Source organism: Dermochelys coriacea, chromosome 6 (assembly GCF_009764565.3).
Source record: "Dermochelys coriacea isolate rDerCor1 chromosome 6, rDerCor1.pri.v4, whole genome shotgun sequence".
In the NCBI taxonomy this organism is placed as follows: Eukaryota; Metazoa; Chordata; order Testudines; family Dermochelyidae; genus Dermochelys; species Dermochelys coriacea.
The window spans coordinates 123,635,293-123,651,723 of NC_050073.1; the positions used below are offsets into that span (position 1 = coordinate 123,635,293).

The window sequence follows — 16,431 nt, forward strand, 5'->3', positions numbered from 1 at the left end:
ATCAGGCAGAGTTAGGGATAAAATGTCTAAATTCATCTCTAAGCTCTATAGCAATCCTTTCCTAGCTAGTGCTTCCATGGATGCAGTGAAAATCTTAACCAGAACCCGGCAATCTATGAGGCAGCCTGTCGTTAACTAAAGACTACTCCCTTGAAAGGAACTATCCACGTGAAGGGAGTACTGGACTCACTTAAATTTGCAAGTGATAAACTCCTGAGGAGGCATTAGAAGGGGAAAAAGAGCTGTTCAAAAATACCCTATGAAAAAGAAAAGCATGGTCTTCCAGCCCAAGAAAGGACTTCAGGCCAGGCTCAAGGTATATCTGTTTTTTCATCCCTACCCTTGGAAACAGTAAACTTCTGAGAAGGGAGTCATCCTGCACCAAGGACAGGCAGTAGAATAGCCATACATATTAATCTCAGCCTCCCCTCCATGTGACTCAAGGGAGTCTGCTCTGAGTCCCCCAGACCTAGTGGGAAGGGACAAGATCTCCTGCTTCTCTGATAAGATCTGCTCTGAATTCTTATTCCAGGGTGTAGCCAAGTGACTCACTACCTGAGTTTTTTCTTGCTGACTGGGTCTGCTGGTGGTCCCCTTTTGCCTTGTGACTCAGCCCTTAAGCCAGGTCACCTTTGGTCTCACCTTTTTTGGGGTAAATGAGGGTTTTCATCCAGTAGTCCCAGGACCTCACACCTGGCCCCGGTGCAGGGCCAGTAGTTCTCCTAGCCCCCCGTGTCTGAGATCTTTTCAGGGATGCTGTAGGGGAATGCAGTCCCTCCTTCTACCCTGGGTTCCAACACATGGTGGGCGGGGGGAGCCCCTGTTGCAAAGGATTGGGACAGGAGGTACTTGGAGCAGGCAGGCTCCATGATTTGTCTCTGTCAAAGCTTCCTACTATACAGGCAGTTCAGAATCTGAGCTGGGTTTTTCCATACTGGACTCGTATAGCAACCTGGCCTGTTCACCTCTAGTCCTCTGTAGGCTTCCTTGTAGCCTCACGGTACCAGTTTCAGGTAATTTCTCTTGCCCTATAGTGACAGGGATAGGATCTCTTGACTAAAAATGCTGTTTGGATCCCAAGGCAGGAGAGACCAAAGGTTCAGTGATTCTCCTAGTCCCATCAAGTTTTGCCATCTGCAACAGTTGAGAACCACATCTTATCCATCAAGCTGAGTATCTGGCATTAGCTATTCACCCATAACTAGGGTAGCTTGCTCTATCCCAACCCGGGTTCCTCTCTCTGACAGCTTGGCTCCTGACAGGCGAGAGCTCTGAGGTATGGTGTATCTGAACAGATGGTTTGTGTCCTGGCCTCTTGAGAACCATCCACTGAATAGACTTCATATTGTAAATTGAAAAGGCTTGTGTCATAATGGAAACAAGGCCATGGGAGCCCTTTTACTTCGCCCCCAAACTGATTACATTCACATTTATTCTGAGCTATCAAAAGTATCATTGCCTGCGCCCTATGTGATCAGATTAATGGGGAGCCTGATGCATTCAGACATCCTCTGCCTTAGTCTTCTGTGTCATGGGGTATCCATGTGGTCTTGACAAAGCAGGTGAAAGCTCTGTTTGAGCTATGCATTCAGTTTGTAAAATAAGAGATCTTAACACTAGGAACTGATGCACTTTTATACTAGATTTGACAAGGATATGTAGTCTCAACTGAGATACCTTTTCATGGTGATAATAGAGTTCTACTGTAGTGAGATGAGAGCTCAGCACCTACCGGCATCGCCCAATCAGCTCCTCCCCACCCCTTCTAGCACCTCCCGCCTGCCACAAACAGCTGTTTCACAGCATGCAGGGAGGAGCGAGGATGCTGTGTGCTCGGGGGGAAAGGGCAGAGCTGGGTGGGAAGGGGCGGGGCCGGGGGTTGAGCACCCCTCGGCCGTTTGAAAAGTCTGCACCTGTGATCTGCGCGGCTTCAAGTCCTGCACTAAGCAGTGTGACCGCCTATCTGTCAGGTGAGGTTTGTTCTCTCAACCTCTCCTCAAAGGGAGAAACATGCGCAGTGGAGTATCTTGTTTTGGCAGGATTTTAATAAATGTTCTTTTGTTGTAATGTGTTTGTTAGAGAAGTCCAGGTCAAAGAAATCATTTATCAATGATGAGGTAGAATGTAAAGAAATAAGAAGCAATGCAATGGATAAGACAGAGTCCGTCTGGGCAAAAATTACATTGGGGAAGAAAACTAGTAAAGCTTCTCCTACGATAGTGCTTGGGGTGTTCTATAGACCTCCGGGATCTAATTTGGATATGGATAGAGCCCTTTTTAATGTCTTTATTAAAGTAAATACTAATGGAAACTGCGTGATCATGGGAGACTTTAACTTCCCAGATATAGACTGGAGGACCAGTGCTAGTAATAATAATAGGGCTCAGATTTTCCTAGATGCGATAGCTGATGGATTCCTTCATCAAGTAGTTGCTGAACCGACTAGAGGGGATGCCATTTTAGATTTAATTTTGGTGAGTAGCGAGGACCTCATAGAAGAAATGGTTGTAGGGGACAATCTTGGCTCAAGTGATCATGAGCTAATTCAGTTTAAACTAAATGGAAGGATTAACAAAAATAAATCTGCAACTCGGGTTTTTGATTTCAAAAGGGCTGACTTTCAAAAATTAAGGAAATTAGTTAGGGAAGTGGATTGGACTGAAGAACTTATGGATCTAAAGGTAGAGGAGGCCTGGGATTACTTTAAATCAAAACTGCAGAAGCTATTGGAAGCCTGTATCCCAAGAAAGGGGAAAAAATTCATAGGAAGGAGTTGTAGACCAAGCTGGATGAGCAAGCATCTTAGAGAGGTGATTAAGAAGAAGCAGAAAGCATACAGGGAGTGGAAGATGGGAGGGATCAGCAAGGAAAGCTACCTAATTGAGGTCAGAAGATGTAGGGATAAAGTGAGAGAGGCTAAAAGTCAAGTAGAGTTGGACCTTGCAAAGGGAATTAAAACCAATAGTAAAGGTTCTATAGCCATATAAATAAGAAGAAAACTAAGAAGGAAGAAGTGGGGCCGCTTAACACTGAGGATGGAGTGGAGGTTAAAGATAATCTAGGCATGGCCCAATATCTAACCAAATACTTTGCCTCAGTCTTTAATAAGGCTAAAGAGGATCTTGGGGATAATGGTAGCATGACAAATGGGAAGGAGGATATAGAGGTAGATATTACCATATCAGAGGTAGAAGCGAAACTGAAACAGCTTAATGGGACTAAATCGGGGGGCCCAGATAATCTTCATCCAAGAATATTAAAGGAATTGGCACCTGAAATTGCAAGCCCATTAGCAAGAATTTTTAATGAATCTGTAAACTCAGGAATAGTACCGAATGATTGGAGAATTGCTAATATAGTTCCTATTTTTAAGAAAGGAAAAAAAAAGTGATCCGGGTAACTACAGGCCAGTTAGTTTGACATCTGTAGTATGCAAGGTCCTGGAAAAAATTTTGAAGGAGAAATTAGTTAAGGACATTGAAGTCAATGGTAAATGGGACAAAATACAACATGGTTTTACAAAAGGTAGATTGTGCCAAACCAACCTAATCTCCTTTTTTGAAAAAGTAACAGATTTTTTAGATAAAGGAAATGCAGTGGATCTAATTTACCTAGATTTCAGTAAGGCATTTGATACTGTGCCACATGGGGAATTATTAGTTAAATTGGAGAAGATGGGGATCAATATGAACATCAAAAGGTGGATAAGGAATTGGTTAAAGGGGAGACTGCAACGGGTCCTACTGAAAGGCGAACTGTCAGGTTGGAGGGAGGTTACCAGTGGAGTTCCTCAGGGATCGGTTTTGGGACCAATCTTATTTAATCTTTTTATTACTGACCTTGGCACAAAAAGTGGGAGTGTGCTAATAAAGTTTGCAGATGATACAAAGCTGGGAGGTATTGCCAATTCGGAGAAGGATCGGGATATTATACAGGAGGATCTGGATGACCTTGTAAACTGGAGTAATAGTAATAGGATGAAATTTAATAGTGAGAAGTGTAAGGTTATGCATTTAGGGATTAATAACAAGAATTTTAGTTATAAGCTGGAGACGCATCAATTAGAAGTAACGGAAGAGGAGAAGGACCTTGGAGTATTGGTTGATCATAGGATGACTATGAGCTGCCAATGTGATATGGCTGTGAAAAAAGCTAATGCTGTTTTGGGATGCATCAGGAGAGGCATTTCCAGTAGGGATAAGGAGGTTTTAGTACCGTTATACAAGGCACTGGTGAGACCTCACCTAGAATACTGTGTGCAGTTCTGGTCTCCCATGTTTAAACAGGATGAATTCAAACTGGAGCAGGTACAGAGAAGGGCTACTAGGACGATCCGAGGAATGGAAAACTTGTCTTATGAAAGGAGACTTAAGGAGCTTGGCTTGTTTAGCCTAACTAAAAGAAGGTTGAGGGGAGATATGATTGCTCTCTATAAATATATCAGAGGGATAAATATAGGAGAGGGAGAGTAATTATTTAAGCTCAGCACCAATGTGGACACAAGAACAAATGGGTATAAACTGGCCACCAGGAAGTTTAGACTTGAAATCAGACGAAGGTTTTTAACCGTCAGAGGAGTGAAGTTTTGGAATAACCTCCCAAGGGAAGCAGTGGGGGCAAAAGATCTATCTGGTTTTAAGATTCTACTCGATAAGTTTATGGAGGAGATGGTATGATGGGATTTTGGTAAGTAATTGATCTTTAAATATTCAGGGTAAATAGGCCAAATCCTCTGAGATGGGATATTAGATGGATGGGATCTGAGTTACTATAGAAAATTCTTTCCTGGGTATCTGGCTGGTGAATCTTGCCCATATGCTCAGGGTTTAGCTGATTGCCATATTTGGGGTCGGGAAGGAAATTTCCTCCAGGGCAGATTGGAGAGGCCCTAGAGGTTTTTCGCCTTCCTCTGTAGCATGGGGCATGGTTGACTTGAGGGAGGTTTCTCTGCTCCTTTAAGTCTTTGAACCATGATTTAAGGACTTCAATAGCTCAGTCATGGGTGAGGTTTTTCATAGGAGTGGGTGGGTGATATTCTGTGGCCTGCTCTGTGCAGGAGGTCGGACTAGATGATCAGAATGGTCCCTTCTGACCTTAGTATCTATGAATCTATAAATGCACCTTGCACTTGGAGTGGAAAGTGGTGAGGTTTGGGATTGTCCTTAGTTCTTGGGAGAATTCATTCCCCAGTCTCGAACTGCCCCCGAAGGAAGAAGCCAGAGGAAGAGATCTATGTAGCTCAAAAGCTTGTCTTTCTCACCAACAGAAGTTTGGTCCAATAAAACATATTACCTCACCCATCTTGTGTCTCTAACCATGGTCTTTGTCCTGGAGCTTGATGGTATTTTAGATATCCTTGGCCCAGGCCATGGAGTACATCTTTCGTTACTATCCCTCCTCTGAAAAGTCCATATTAATATGGAATGATTAAGTATCAGTAATCCATCATCTTATTAGGTATTGTTTGAGAGAAACCCTTTTGAAGGTCAGAATCTTTCAGTGTGAACAGGGAGCTCCCTTTGTCTTCAGAAGGAGCAACCTGCATGGATCAGAGGAACAGAACTTGACCTCACTGATGTAATCTTTAGATTGTGAGCTCTTAAGATCAAGGACTATCTGTCTTTTGTGTCTAGAAAGTACCTAGTGAATATTGCCATAAATAAATAACAGTGTAAAGTCACTTATTGAGTTGGCTTAATCTGTAATTTGCATGGAAAAATGGGGAATTTCCCTTTTTGATTGTGTACTGTGTGGCTTTTTTATGGGGAGGCTATAATTTAAATCTAAGTATTGCTTTTTTCTGATTCATATCCTGCTGAGATAAATTGGGAATCTGGGTGGTCTCTCAGGGCTTGGCTACACTTGCAAGTTAGAGCACATTAAAGCAGCCCCGGGCACCCTAACTCTCTCCCGTCCACACTGGCAAGGCACGTAGAGTGCTCTGACTCCACTGCTAGAGCAATCCTGGTACTCCACCTCGGCAAGAAGATTAATGCTTGTTGCCTAGTGGCTGAAACGCCTAGGCGTCAGTGTGAACGAGGTGTTTCATTACTGCGCTCTGATCAGCCTCCGGAAATGTCCCATAATCCCCTTAAGTCAAGTGGCTGCTCTTTTCATTGTTTTGAACTCGCCTAGGAATGGGATTATGCCCTTTGAAAGCTGACAGCTGGCTCCAAGACAAAGCAAGCCGTTACTGTGGAATGCTGTGTGGGAGAGAGAGAGGGAGGGTGAGGTCTGCGGCTGTTTGAACTTACAAGACAGCATGCTGATATGCTTTCAGCCCTCCAAAAACCCACTGTCTCCCCCTACATACACACAACACACTTCCTGTCACCTCCACCCCCCCAGTTTGAAAAGCATGTTGCAGTCAATTGCATGCTGGGATAGCTGCCCATAATGCACTGCTCCCAATGCTGCTGTAAGTGCCGCAGATGTGGCCATGCCAATGCACTTGAAGCTGTCAGTGTGGACAGATTGCAGCGCTTTCCCTGCTGCACTCTATGAAGGCTGGTTTAACTCAAAGTGCTCTACATCTACAAGTGTAGCCATACCCTCAGTGTTTGTGAAATTTGAGAAAAGAGATTCAGGATAAATCAGAGTTGCTAAACCGTGTTAGCTAACCACGACCTTTCCATTAATGTAGACGCAGGTTAGTGTATTTTACCTCAGTGTAGCTGGTTGAGGTTGACCTTGGGGAGAGGAAGCCTACAGTTGATCTCACCGAGCTGAATTGAGGTAAAAGGTGGTATTAATTTTTGACTATGCTAGGAAAAAGGTTAGGGTTAGCTACCCTCAATTTGTGCCTAATCTAGACAAGTGCAGTGACACTTACTCATTTATTCTCTTGCTCATCCATGCACACTTCACGCTGATCTTTCCATCTCTCACAAATACACACTTCACATTTGTTTTTCTCACATACCGGACAGCAATTCACTAGCTACTTCACCCCATTCTTACGTCCATTCACCCCTGGCCTTTTCTCCAAGTAATTAATTCTGTTCCTGTCAAATTCATCAGTTCTCTTTTCTCACCGTCCCAGCTCCTCGGGTCTTTCTCCAGTCTGTTAATTCTATCTCTGCCCTTCCCCCCTCAGCTAAACTAATCAATACTGCTATTTTTAATGGAGACCATTGTTGCTCTTCCTTCACTCATTCTGCTGCTGAACCTGTGGTAGGGTACGGGGAGCTTACCTCTACAGTTTCTTTCTCACTGTCCAGGCAGCTGTACCATTAGTCTGCTTTTGATTCACATATTTAAAGTCTTCTTTGCATCTGTATTTAGTTTTATCATTAAATGAAAGCATTATAATGGCATGAGTTGATGCCATTATATGTACTACATAGGAAAGCTTCCTACTCACCTCATGTGTGTGGGAATTTGCAAGACTATAAAATATGTAGTATTTTTAATCTGTTTTTGCTACCATATGCTCCTCCACACATCCTTCAATGCAGCTTCTGACTGAAGAAAATAATTCTATTGTGCAGGTTCAGCAACAGGTTCATCCCAGTTTTTCAGCAAAAGAAGATTCCCTCTATTACATTGAAGAGTTGATACTTCAGCTGCTAAACAAACTATGCATTGCACAGCCACGGACTGTCCAAGATGTTGAGGTGAGAATGGCAAAGCTGTCTTATCTAATACTGGAAAACAGGTGCTTGCTTACAAAATGACTGTACTCAACTATTGTAAGTAATCTAATGTTAATTTATAACAAGGTAGAATATAAATAGGGCATTTTTCTAAAAGATTAGTCTGTTCTGCTTTCAGAAATGGAGTTTTATTTGCGCTGCAGTTTCTGTTCAGAAGTCTCATAACTGTCTGGTAATATTTAAAACAAAATCTATTGTGTATTTAACAAGTACAGAAAAGCATAGCTAGCTGCGAATGTTTTGTATTGCTTTAGTTAAAATAGACCTTGAACTTTAGAATTAAAGCTTGCAGGGATTTAATCTTCCTTTTTAGTTAATCCCCAAAAGCAAAACATAAACATTTTAATGTAATGAATTTAAACTACCGATTTAGGTCCTGATCTTGCAACTGATAGAGTGGGGAGGTTGTTGAACTCAGTGAGGCTCTATATTCTTGCAGCTATCTGTCTATGCATGGTCAGTTACAGAATTGGGACCTTAGTGGGCTGCACTTTTTAACAGACATATCCAAAGTTATGTCATAGTTTTAAATAGCTGTTATCTTTCACATTAGAAAAATTGACTGTCTTTATAAAAAAAAAAAAAAAAAAAAAAGAGGGGGGGAGGGTTAAAAAACCAGCCTGACTGGTTTTGTAGCATATTGGACAAATTATAGCTGTGTATGTAAGGCACTTTCAGTCCACTACAAACTGATGGTCTCATCTAATATTCTACAGATTTGTTATGGAAATGAATAATTTGTGAGTACTTATAAAAATGTAAAATATGTTTGTTTACAAAACTGATCTCCTGGAGGGTTTGAGATTCTTATTGTGTATAGTGTTTTTAAATACATTACTTGACATTGAGTCAATTGATTAATTCTTAATATTGGTTTATGATTGTTTTATATTGTTGTACAAAGATTTGTATAAAGCTAAATAAGCTTATTTTTTAGATGTCCCTTAATAGCCCTTATTACTTCTAGCTACCACCAGCAGAGTCTGGATTTAAACTTTATATGTAGAGGTCAAAAGCTCTGTGTTCTATCTCCAGTCCCCAAGCTATCCAGTCCTCTAGAATATAGAGCAATGCTATGCCATGTCAGAGACTGTCACCTGCTCGCTAGCCCTGTAATTTCTGTCTTCTAATACAAAAGGAATGCTAAAATAAGTTTGTGTGAGTATTAATTTCCTATTGGGTATAATTATACTCCACATGTATGAGCTAAAGATTTTAGGTATGTATTTTATTAAACAATTACACCAGTATTGATTTATATAAGAAACTTTGTCTATAAGATTCCCAAGTCCTCACACATTGTTTCTTAGAGAAAAGAGAGATGCTAACCTTTTATAAAACTGCCAATACTTTATCTGAGCAAAGAGATATCTCAGCACATAAGATTTTAGCTATAGTTTTAGTTGTATCTTTTTTAAAAAAATTGCTTTTTTTAGGTAGTGAAACAATAATATTGATAAAAGCACTTAGTAATGTCACCTAACTAGACTTAATTATTTCATTAAAAATTAGGAAGTATGTTTAAAGAGTAACTGCAAGTTCCCAAAAACAGTGGTACACCTTGAAGGTCAACAGACTTAAACTCTACCAGATGAATGTAGGAATGAGTCAAGGTCTATTCATGGAGATCACTCTGCCACCAGACCCTGAAGCTTAAATCTGGAGATTGTTTGCTGTACACCTCAGCTGTTCTCAGTTGTCATGATAGAACACAAGGAGATCAGTGATCTAAGATCCTGTTCATGCAAATATCTACACATGCAAGTAGCTCCCATTGGAATAAATGGACTATTTGCATGTAAAGTTAAGTATGTGTGTAAGTGTGAACAGGAGCAAGCCTAAGGTACCCAAGACCCAAACCATAAAGGGTTTAATAGGTTAGAAACAACACTTTGAATTGTTTCCAACTATAAACAGGAAGCCAGTGCAGTATTAAGCCCAAGTGTCATATGCACTCTGTGAGATGAACTGATAAGTCAGTGGACAGCTATGTTCCACATTACCTTGTTTTTGGGTGACTTTCAGGTGCAGTCCAAGTGAAGTTGATTGCAGTAATCCAGTGTAAAGGTCACGAAGCTGTGAATAATTGCGGCAAGGCTTGCATCCAAGAGGAAAGGTTGCAATCTGTTTATTTGGTGTAGGATGACAAAAAGGACTGTTAGCTAGTATTGCCATGTGATCATTTACGAGAACTTTGAATCTAGCAAGACCGCCAGATTATACACCTTCCTGTCAAAAGCAAATTATACACCTTCCTGTGGGCAAAAGCCCTTTATTGAGGGGACACATCAACTCAACCATCTCCTGGATGATTCCTGCAGCTAATGAGTAAAATCTCTGTCTTGTCTGAATTGAGCTTCAGCCATCTAGCCCTCATCTAGATGTCAGTCTTGACTATACACTGGGAAAACTGAACTATTCAGCTCTGGTGACAGTTGTAAAGTAGAGTTGTATGATGGCACCACCCAAACCATGTGTCGCATCTGACGTTGAGGGAGATGAGAATAGAACCTTGTAGCACCCCACTTGAAGGCCTTTGGGGAAGAAGAGCAATTGTCCATGACTACCTTCTGGGCCCATGGAGAAAGGAACAGAGCTTGTCATCTGGGTTCAGTTCCTACTTCGGTCACAGACTCTCAGTGACTGTGGGCAAGTTGCATCTTCTCTCTGTGCTTTAGGGTAGTGGTGCCCAATCTCATTACACAGGAGGGGCACATAAACCTAATCCAGAGGTCTCCAAATTGAGGGGAGCGGAGGAACCTTTGTGGGGGGCGTGGTGGGACCTGGGCCAGCCCCCATAGGGATGGGGAGGGAGCACCTCCTACCCCTGCTGTGGCTCCACACCCTGCCCCCAGCCTCTGTCCCTGGTTATGGCTCTGTTTCCAGACCTACTCCCAGATGCAGCCCTGGCCTCGGCCTCCTTACCCCGCCTGCCCCCTCCCAACCCGGGCTCGTGGGGGCATGGACAGGGGTAAGGGGGGGCATGACCCTGAAAAGTTGGGGCATCACTGACCTAAGCACAAGCTTGTGTGGGCCAAACAGCGTCCTTGTGTAAACTAAAATGATGTAAATGTGATGACAAAATGCTAATGAATCGGCCATTAGTAGGGTATGTCTACACAGTAACTAGCCACCTGTGACTGGTCTGTGCTAGCTGATGTGGGCTCATGGGGCCTGTGCTGCAGGGAAGTTTCGTTGTTGTATAGACTTCTGGCCTTGGGCTGTAACCCGGGCTGTAGGGCCCCACAGGGTGGGAGGGTCCCCGAGCTCTGGCTGCAGCCCAGGCCTGACCATTGACACCACAATGAAACACCCCTGCAGCTCACGAGCCTGAGTCGACTGGCATGGGCCAGCCACAGGTTTTACTTTGCTTTGTAGACAGACCCTTAATTCCCCATCTGTAAAATGGGAACAATATCCCTTTGTCTTTTCCAGTTAGACGGAGAGCTCTTTAGTGTCCTCTCTCACTGTGATTGTACAGTGCTCAGTATGATTGGGCCCCATCTCAGTTGAAACCTCTAAGTCCTGTCATAATGCAAATAATAAAGGGCAGGAAGGACTGTTTTGAGGTGAGATTTGAAAGGATGCTTGTTCTGTTGGGAGTAGAAGATTGTTCCAGCCTTAGAGGTGGGGCTGCATGAAAGGAGAAAAGCCTAAGAGAAAGAGCAATGGAGCAGTTAGACGTGGAGAAGCAATGGGGTACAAACATCAATAGGGAAATTAGGTGAGTGACTATTTTGCAAGTTTTTATGTATGCTGACTGGTTAACCTGCATTTCTTATGTTTGGACAGGAGCGAGTTCAAAAGACATTTCCTCATCCAATTGACAAGTGGGCTATTGCTGATGCACAGTCTGCTATAGAGAAACGAAAACGAAGAAACCCTCTCCTACTACCTGTGGACAAGATACATCCCCTATTAAAGGTATTTTAGATAAGTCTCAGAGTTAATTTTTACTTTATGCTATGTTTTGCTTGTTTAGCATAGTATCTTTAAATATTTCTTTTTTAATTTGTGTGTAAATTATTGTAGAAAAGAAAAGACAAATCCAGATCAGTTTCTGATGTTGGTTGGAAGAGTAAAAGTAGCCATTTTAGTATACTGTATTTACGTAAATGTAGCACTAAACCAAACTTTTGAATCTCTCTTGTTGTAGACTTCATTTATTAAAGTTTAGTTCTACTCTGAAAAGTTAACTACATAAAAAAATATTACCCCACATATCTGCTCCCTTTATGTATTCAGAGTTCTACCTGGTCACCTTTAGTATCTGTATTTACTGCTGTATTGGCACTGTGGAGGCAAAACAGCTAAGAGGGATCGAGCTGGATACTATTCCTCATATATTAACAACAGAAATGTTTACTGAATTCCAATCAATTACATTTGTGCAGACCCGTTGGAGTCAGAAGGTGTCACTGAGGCATAATTTGACAACAGTGAGTTTTCCAAGGCAAAACAGAAGTCCTAATTTGAACTACAAAACGTGTATTATGGGGCGCGGGGGTTGAGAAGGAAACTAGCCAACTTGACACTCAGATGTATAGAGCTGGCAGATACATTTTACTTTCAAACTAAGCAAGTTTGAAATGGAAATCGTTGAGTCACAAACATTTAATCCCCCAATGCTATTTTTAGTATCATTTTTCTTAGCAGAATAGCATTTCCAACGTTCAGATCAGTGTAGCTGTAGCAATAGCTGAATTAAGTTCACTTCTTTGCCTGTGTAAATGGAAGAGGGATAGATATTCCTTATTCAACCTTCCTGCCCATAGCCTTGGGAAGAGGAAAGTAAGTCAATATTCCTTTACTCATTCATACTTGTTCCATGTGACCAAGTATCAGTAAGTGACCAGGAAGCTCTAAATAAAGAGACCACAGAATCAACGAGGGAATAAAAGGCTGTTGCTTTTGGAACGTTGTAGTATATGGTAATTTACAGGTATACTTTAGAAGGGCGTTATTAAAGATCAGCAAGGTCTGGGAAGCATTTCTGATCTGTACGTATAATAAGATATTATTTTTACAGTGAAATGTAGAATAAGGGCCATATTTTTCTAAGTAAAGAAGTAACTGGTATTGCAACATTGACATGCTTAGTCTTCAGTTTAGTAAGTTAGCTTCTTTAAGGTCACAGTAAACAATTTATTTTTTATTTTTTGTAATTTGTGTCAAAGTGCTCATTTGCTTTGAAGGGAACTAGGTTTGGCTCAATTTCCAGGTCTGGCTCTTAAAGTTCCTTCTCCTTTTCCTTTATTGAGAAATGTATGTTAGAAATCTCTGCTTGGAAATATTATTTAAATACAAAATTATGTGTCAGCATGTGAAGATGCGTTCTTTAGAAAACGTGTGGTGACATTCTTTTATAGCGCTGCAAATTACTTCAAAGGGTTTTTAAAAAAATTAAGACTTTGTGCTATAATACGTACAGTTCTAAGAAAGAATTAGCTGTCAAGTTCTTATGGTTTGTCTAACATAGTGTTTCTCAAATATGGCCATTGTGGCCACATACGGCCATCGGGGCTTTTCTTGTGGCCACAGCCCCTGGGCAGTGATTGGGGTGGCGGCAAAGCGATAGTCCCACCCCCAGGGCCAACAGCAGGGCTTGGACCTGCCCCTCCCCACCCCCGAGATACACATGCTGGAGGAACAGGCAGCTAATGAGTTCCCCACCTTCCTGGGGTGGCAGATAGCAGGCTCTGGCCATGGAGCTCCAAGCCCCCAGCTGTGGGGCTCCCCTCCGCCCATCGCCTCTGGCCTCCACCAGCCCATCATGCATTCCCCCCGTCTCCCAGTTCCCCCCATCAACCTCCCCATCCAAGGCTTAATTTGTCCCCGGGCTTGCTAGGACTGAGTAAGTCTACTACTGTGAAAAGTGATATTTGTATGTTTGTTAATATCACTTTTCACAGCAGCAGACTTACTAGCTAGCAAATCTTTTTAAAAAAGCAAAAGAAACAACAACAAAAAAGACAAGAACCTTCAGAGCACCTTATTTGTGTGTCCAGTAAAGAATAGAGACAACTGTACATTTATTCTTATTATTGTCTTCAAATTATTGTAATTTATTGAATCTTTTTGGACATGTATATTTGTTTTTCCTAAAGTTAATTAAGAATTTTAGGAAAAATTGTCACCGTGGCCACCAAAAAATTTGTTGTGAGAATCCCTGGTCTAACATATTCTCACATCAAACTTAATGGCAGGAAAAATTCTTGTTTGGCTTTCACTTCTTAACTAGTAGTGCCACTGGTTAAATTTGAAGAAACCATGAAAGCCTGGAAGTTCAATTTCTTGGGCATACTGTTGATTTTTGAAATGGGATTTTTTTAAAGCATAGGTTTATCCTGAATTAGTTTTACAATATCCACTGATTTTTCATCTTTAAGTCAGTCTTTAAAAATGCAAAAGTTTCTTTCTATTAAGGTATAATGTGCATCTGTTTCTCTCCATGCTTCATATTTCCAAAATGTAAAAGGAAATTCCTTCTGTCAGATGGTAGCATTGCTGAATAAAGTTAGCAACTAGCATAAAAAAAGAAGACAGACAGCAGATATGTATTCGATACCAGGTAGACTTGAGGCCTTTTCAGTATTTCTCTCTGGAATAATCAGACTCCTATCTATCGAGTATAATATCTTAGTTTACGACAGTGGTTGGGGGTGGCTGTTGAGAAGGAAAACCTAGCAGCTCTGAATAATGCTTTTCTTTCTGGAGATTACTCATTACTAAGGCTAAGATTTTTTTTCATGGATATTTTTAGTAAAAGTCATAGACAGGTCATGGGCAAAAAAGAAAAATTCACATAAGCCGTGACCTGTGACTTTTATTAAAAATATACTTGACAAAATGGGATCTGAGGGTCCCCACACCGCCTGAAGCAGGGCAGCTGTGCAGGGGCTAGGAGCCATTTGCAGCAGCTGGGGGGCTGCAGGGTACCCCTGCTCCCTGCAGCTCCGGGGGTCCCCTGCCTCCTGTGTCGGCTAGGGGTTGGGGGTGGTTTCCCCACTGCCCATGGCGGCTTGGAGCTCCAGGGGCTGCCAGAGGTGCCACAGGTACCCTGCAGCTCCCTTCCCCTGCGGGCACTGGGGGACCCTACAGCTCCTGCCCACCACAGGCTGAAGTCACGGAGCTTGCTGGAAGTCACGGATTCTGTGACTTCTGCGACCTTCATGACTAAATCATAGCCTTACTCTTTACACCAGTAAAATCAGCTAGTGGGCAAGTATATAGGACCGTAGTAGCTGGTTTTAAATGATGCATCCCAAAATAGATGATGGCATAATACAAGGTTAATATTACTAAAATGCACAAGCCTATCTGTATTTATTCCTGATGGTCCTATCACAAATATGTAACAGGCAAAAGATGTGGGGTGAAGTAAACCCTCAGCAGAATATGAAAAATATCATCCTGTTGTTTGAAATGTTTTCAGAAGTGGAACAATGTCTTCCCTGTTTTTCTCTTCTACTCCACTTTCTTTCCTCCCAAAGCTTAATTAACCCCTTCATATTAATTTGAGTATAAGTATGTGATTTCTTCAGTTGCACACGTTTTGTGTGAACACTTCACTTAATTCCTATTTAAGATTATATAAAATGGCCATACTGGGTCAGACCAATGATCCATCAAGCCCAGTAGCCTGTCTTTCGATAGTGGTCAAATGTTCCAGGATAATGGACAGGCTAACGTGAATTACAGCCTGCAAGAGATTAAGAGCATACAATTTTTAATTCTGCAAAAGGTGCAAACACATTTTGCATTAAAAATGTAAAAGGAAGAATCCTTTTATTTCCAATTTCCATGTGTAGGCTTTCATCCTGCAAGGACTTAGGCTTGTTTAATTTTAAGCACATGAATGGTCCCACTCAAGTCCTTTAATTTTAATGGGATTTGAAAAGCCATGTTTCTGTAGCAGGCAAAATGTGACAGTGGCGTGTTTCTAAGCTCTTCCTTGGTAAATATTGCTGGCCACAGACACCCGTTTTCAGTTCTGTGCTCTGGCTATTGCAGTTGTGTGTTAGCTGGTAACTCAAAGCAAAAATCCTTTTGGTAAAAATGCCAAATATCTTAGTTTTCAAATATGGTGCTCAACGTCAATAACTTTCAGGCATGACTATGGTTTTAGTTTGTGTTCTTTTTAATTTGCAGGAGGTTCTAGGCTATAAAGTAGATTATCATGTCTCTCTTTATATTGTGGCTGTTTTGGAATATATCTCAGCTGACATTTTGAAACTGGCTGGAAATTATGTTTTCAATATACGACACTTTGAAATCTCCCAGCAAGACATTAAAGTGTCTATGTGTGCTGATAAGGTAAGAAATAGTTGATTTGCTATACTGATGTTTAAATGGCTTAACACTTTATTTAAAAACCTTTTGCTTTAGTTCCCAACTGCATCATACTGTTAAGATTATCATTATTATAACACCTCTTAATAATGGTAGATTCTTCACTCTCTCTTTCTAGTTTCATCTTTATTAAATTCAGAAACCTTTTTTGTTGAATTTCAGTTATCTTCATTATCAGGCAAAAGCTTTTGCAAGATGTCTTGTGTTCTTTTGAATCCTTCTTCCTCAAATCCTAACTTGTTTTCCTGCTGCACTAAATTATAAAAACCACAGCATTGGCAATTGATCCTGCCAAAGATTCAACTTTACTACCTTGTGATTGTTATTACAGAAAGTGTTGTGTTAAATACAGTTCACTAGTTTTTGAACAAATTGAGACCATTGAGTTTGAATGAAGGATAGAAATCAGACTTGTATAAAAACT

The 16,431-nt window shown here is 41.4% G+C and overlaps 1 protein-coding gene across 6 annotated transcripts in view; it reads left to right on the plus strand.

The window, feature by feature from the left end:
* Positions 1 to 16,431, plus strand: part of SOS2 (SOS Ras/Rho guanine nucleotide exchange factor 2) — a 118,331-nt gene that overhangs the window by 26,379 nt on the left and 75,521 nt on the right. For 3 of the 6 annotated variants that reach the window (XM_038405257.2, XM_043515642.1, XM_043515644.1), the window contains exons 2-4: positions 7,491 to 7,616; positions 11,448 to 11,579; positions 15,807 to 15,971. In XM_038405257.2, the coding sequence (XP_038261185.1) occupies positions 7,491 to 7,616; positions 11,448 to 11,579; positions 15,807 to 15,971 (423 nt within the window). Of the gene's footprint in view, positions 1 to 7,490; positions 7,617 to 9,398; positions 9,459 to 11,447; positions 11,580 to 15,783; positions 15,972 to 16,431 lie in introns of those variants that run through there. The other 3 variants (XM_038405259.2, XM_043515643.1, XM_038405260.2) reach the window with 3 other exon arrangements.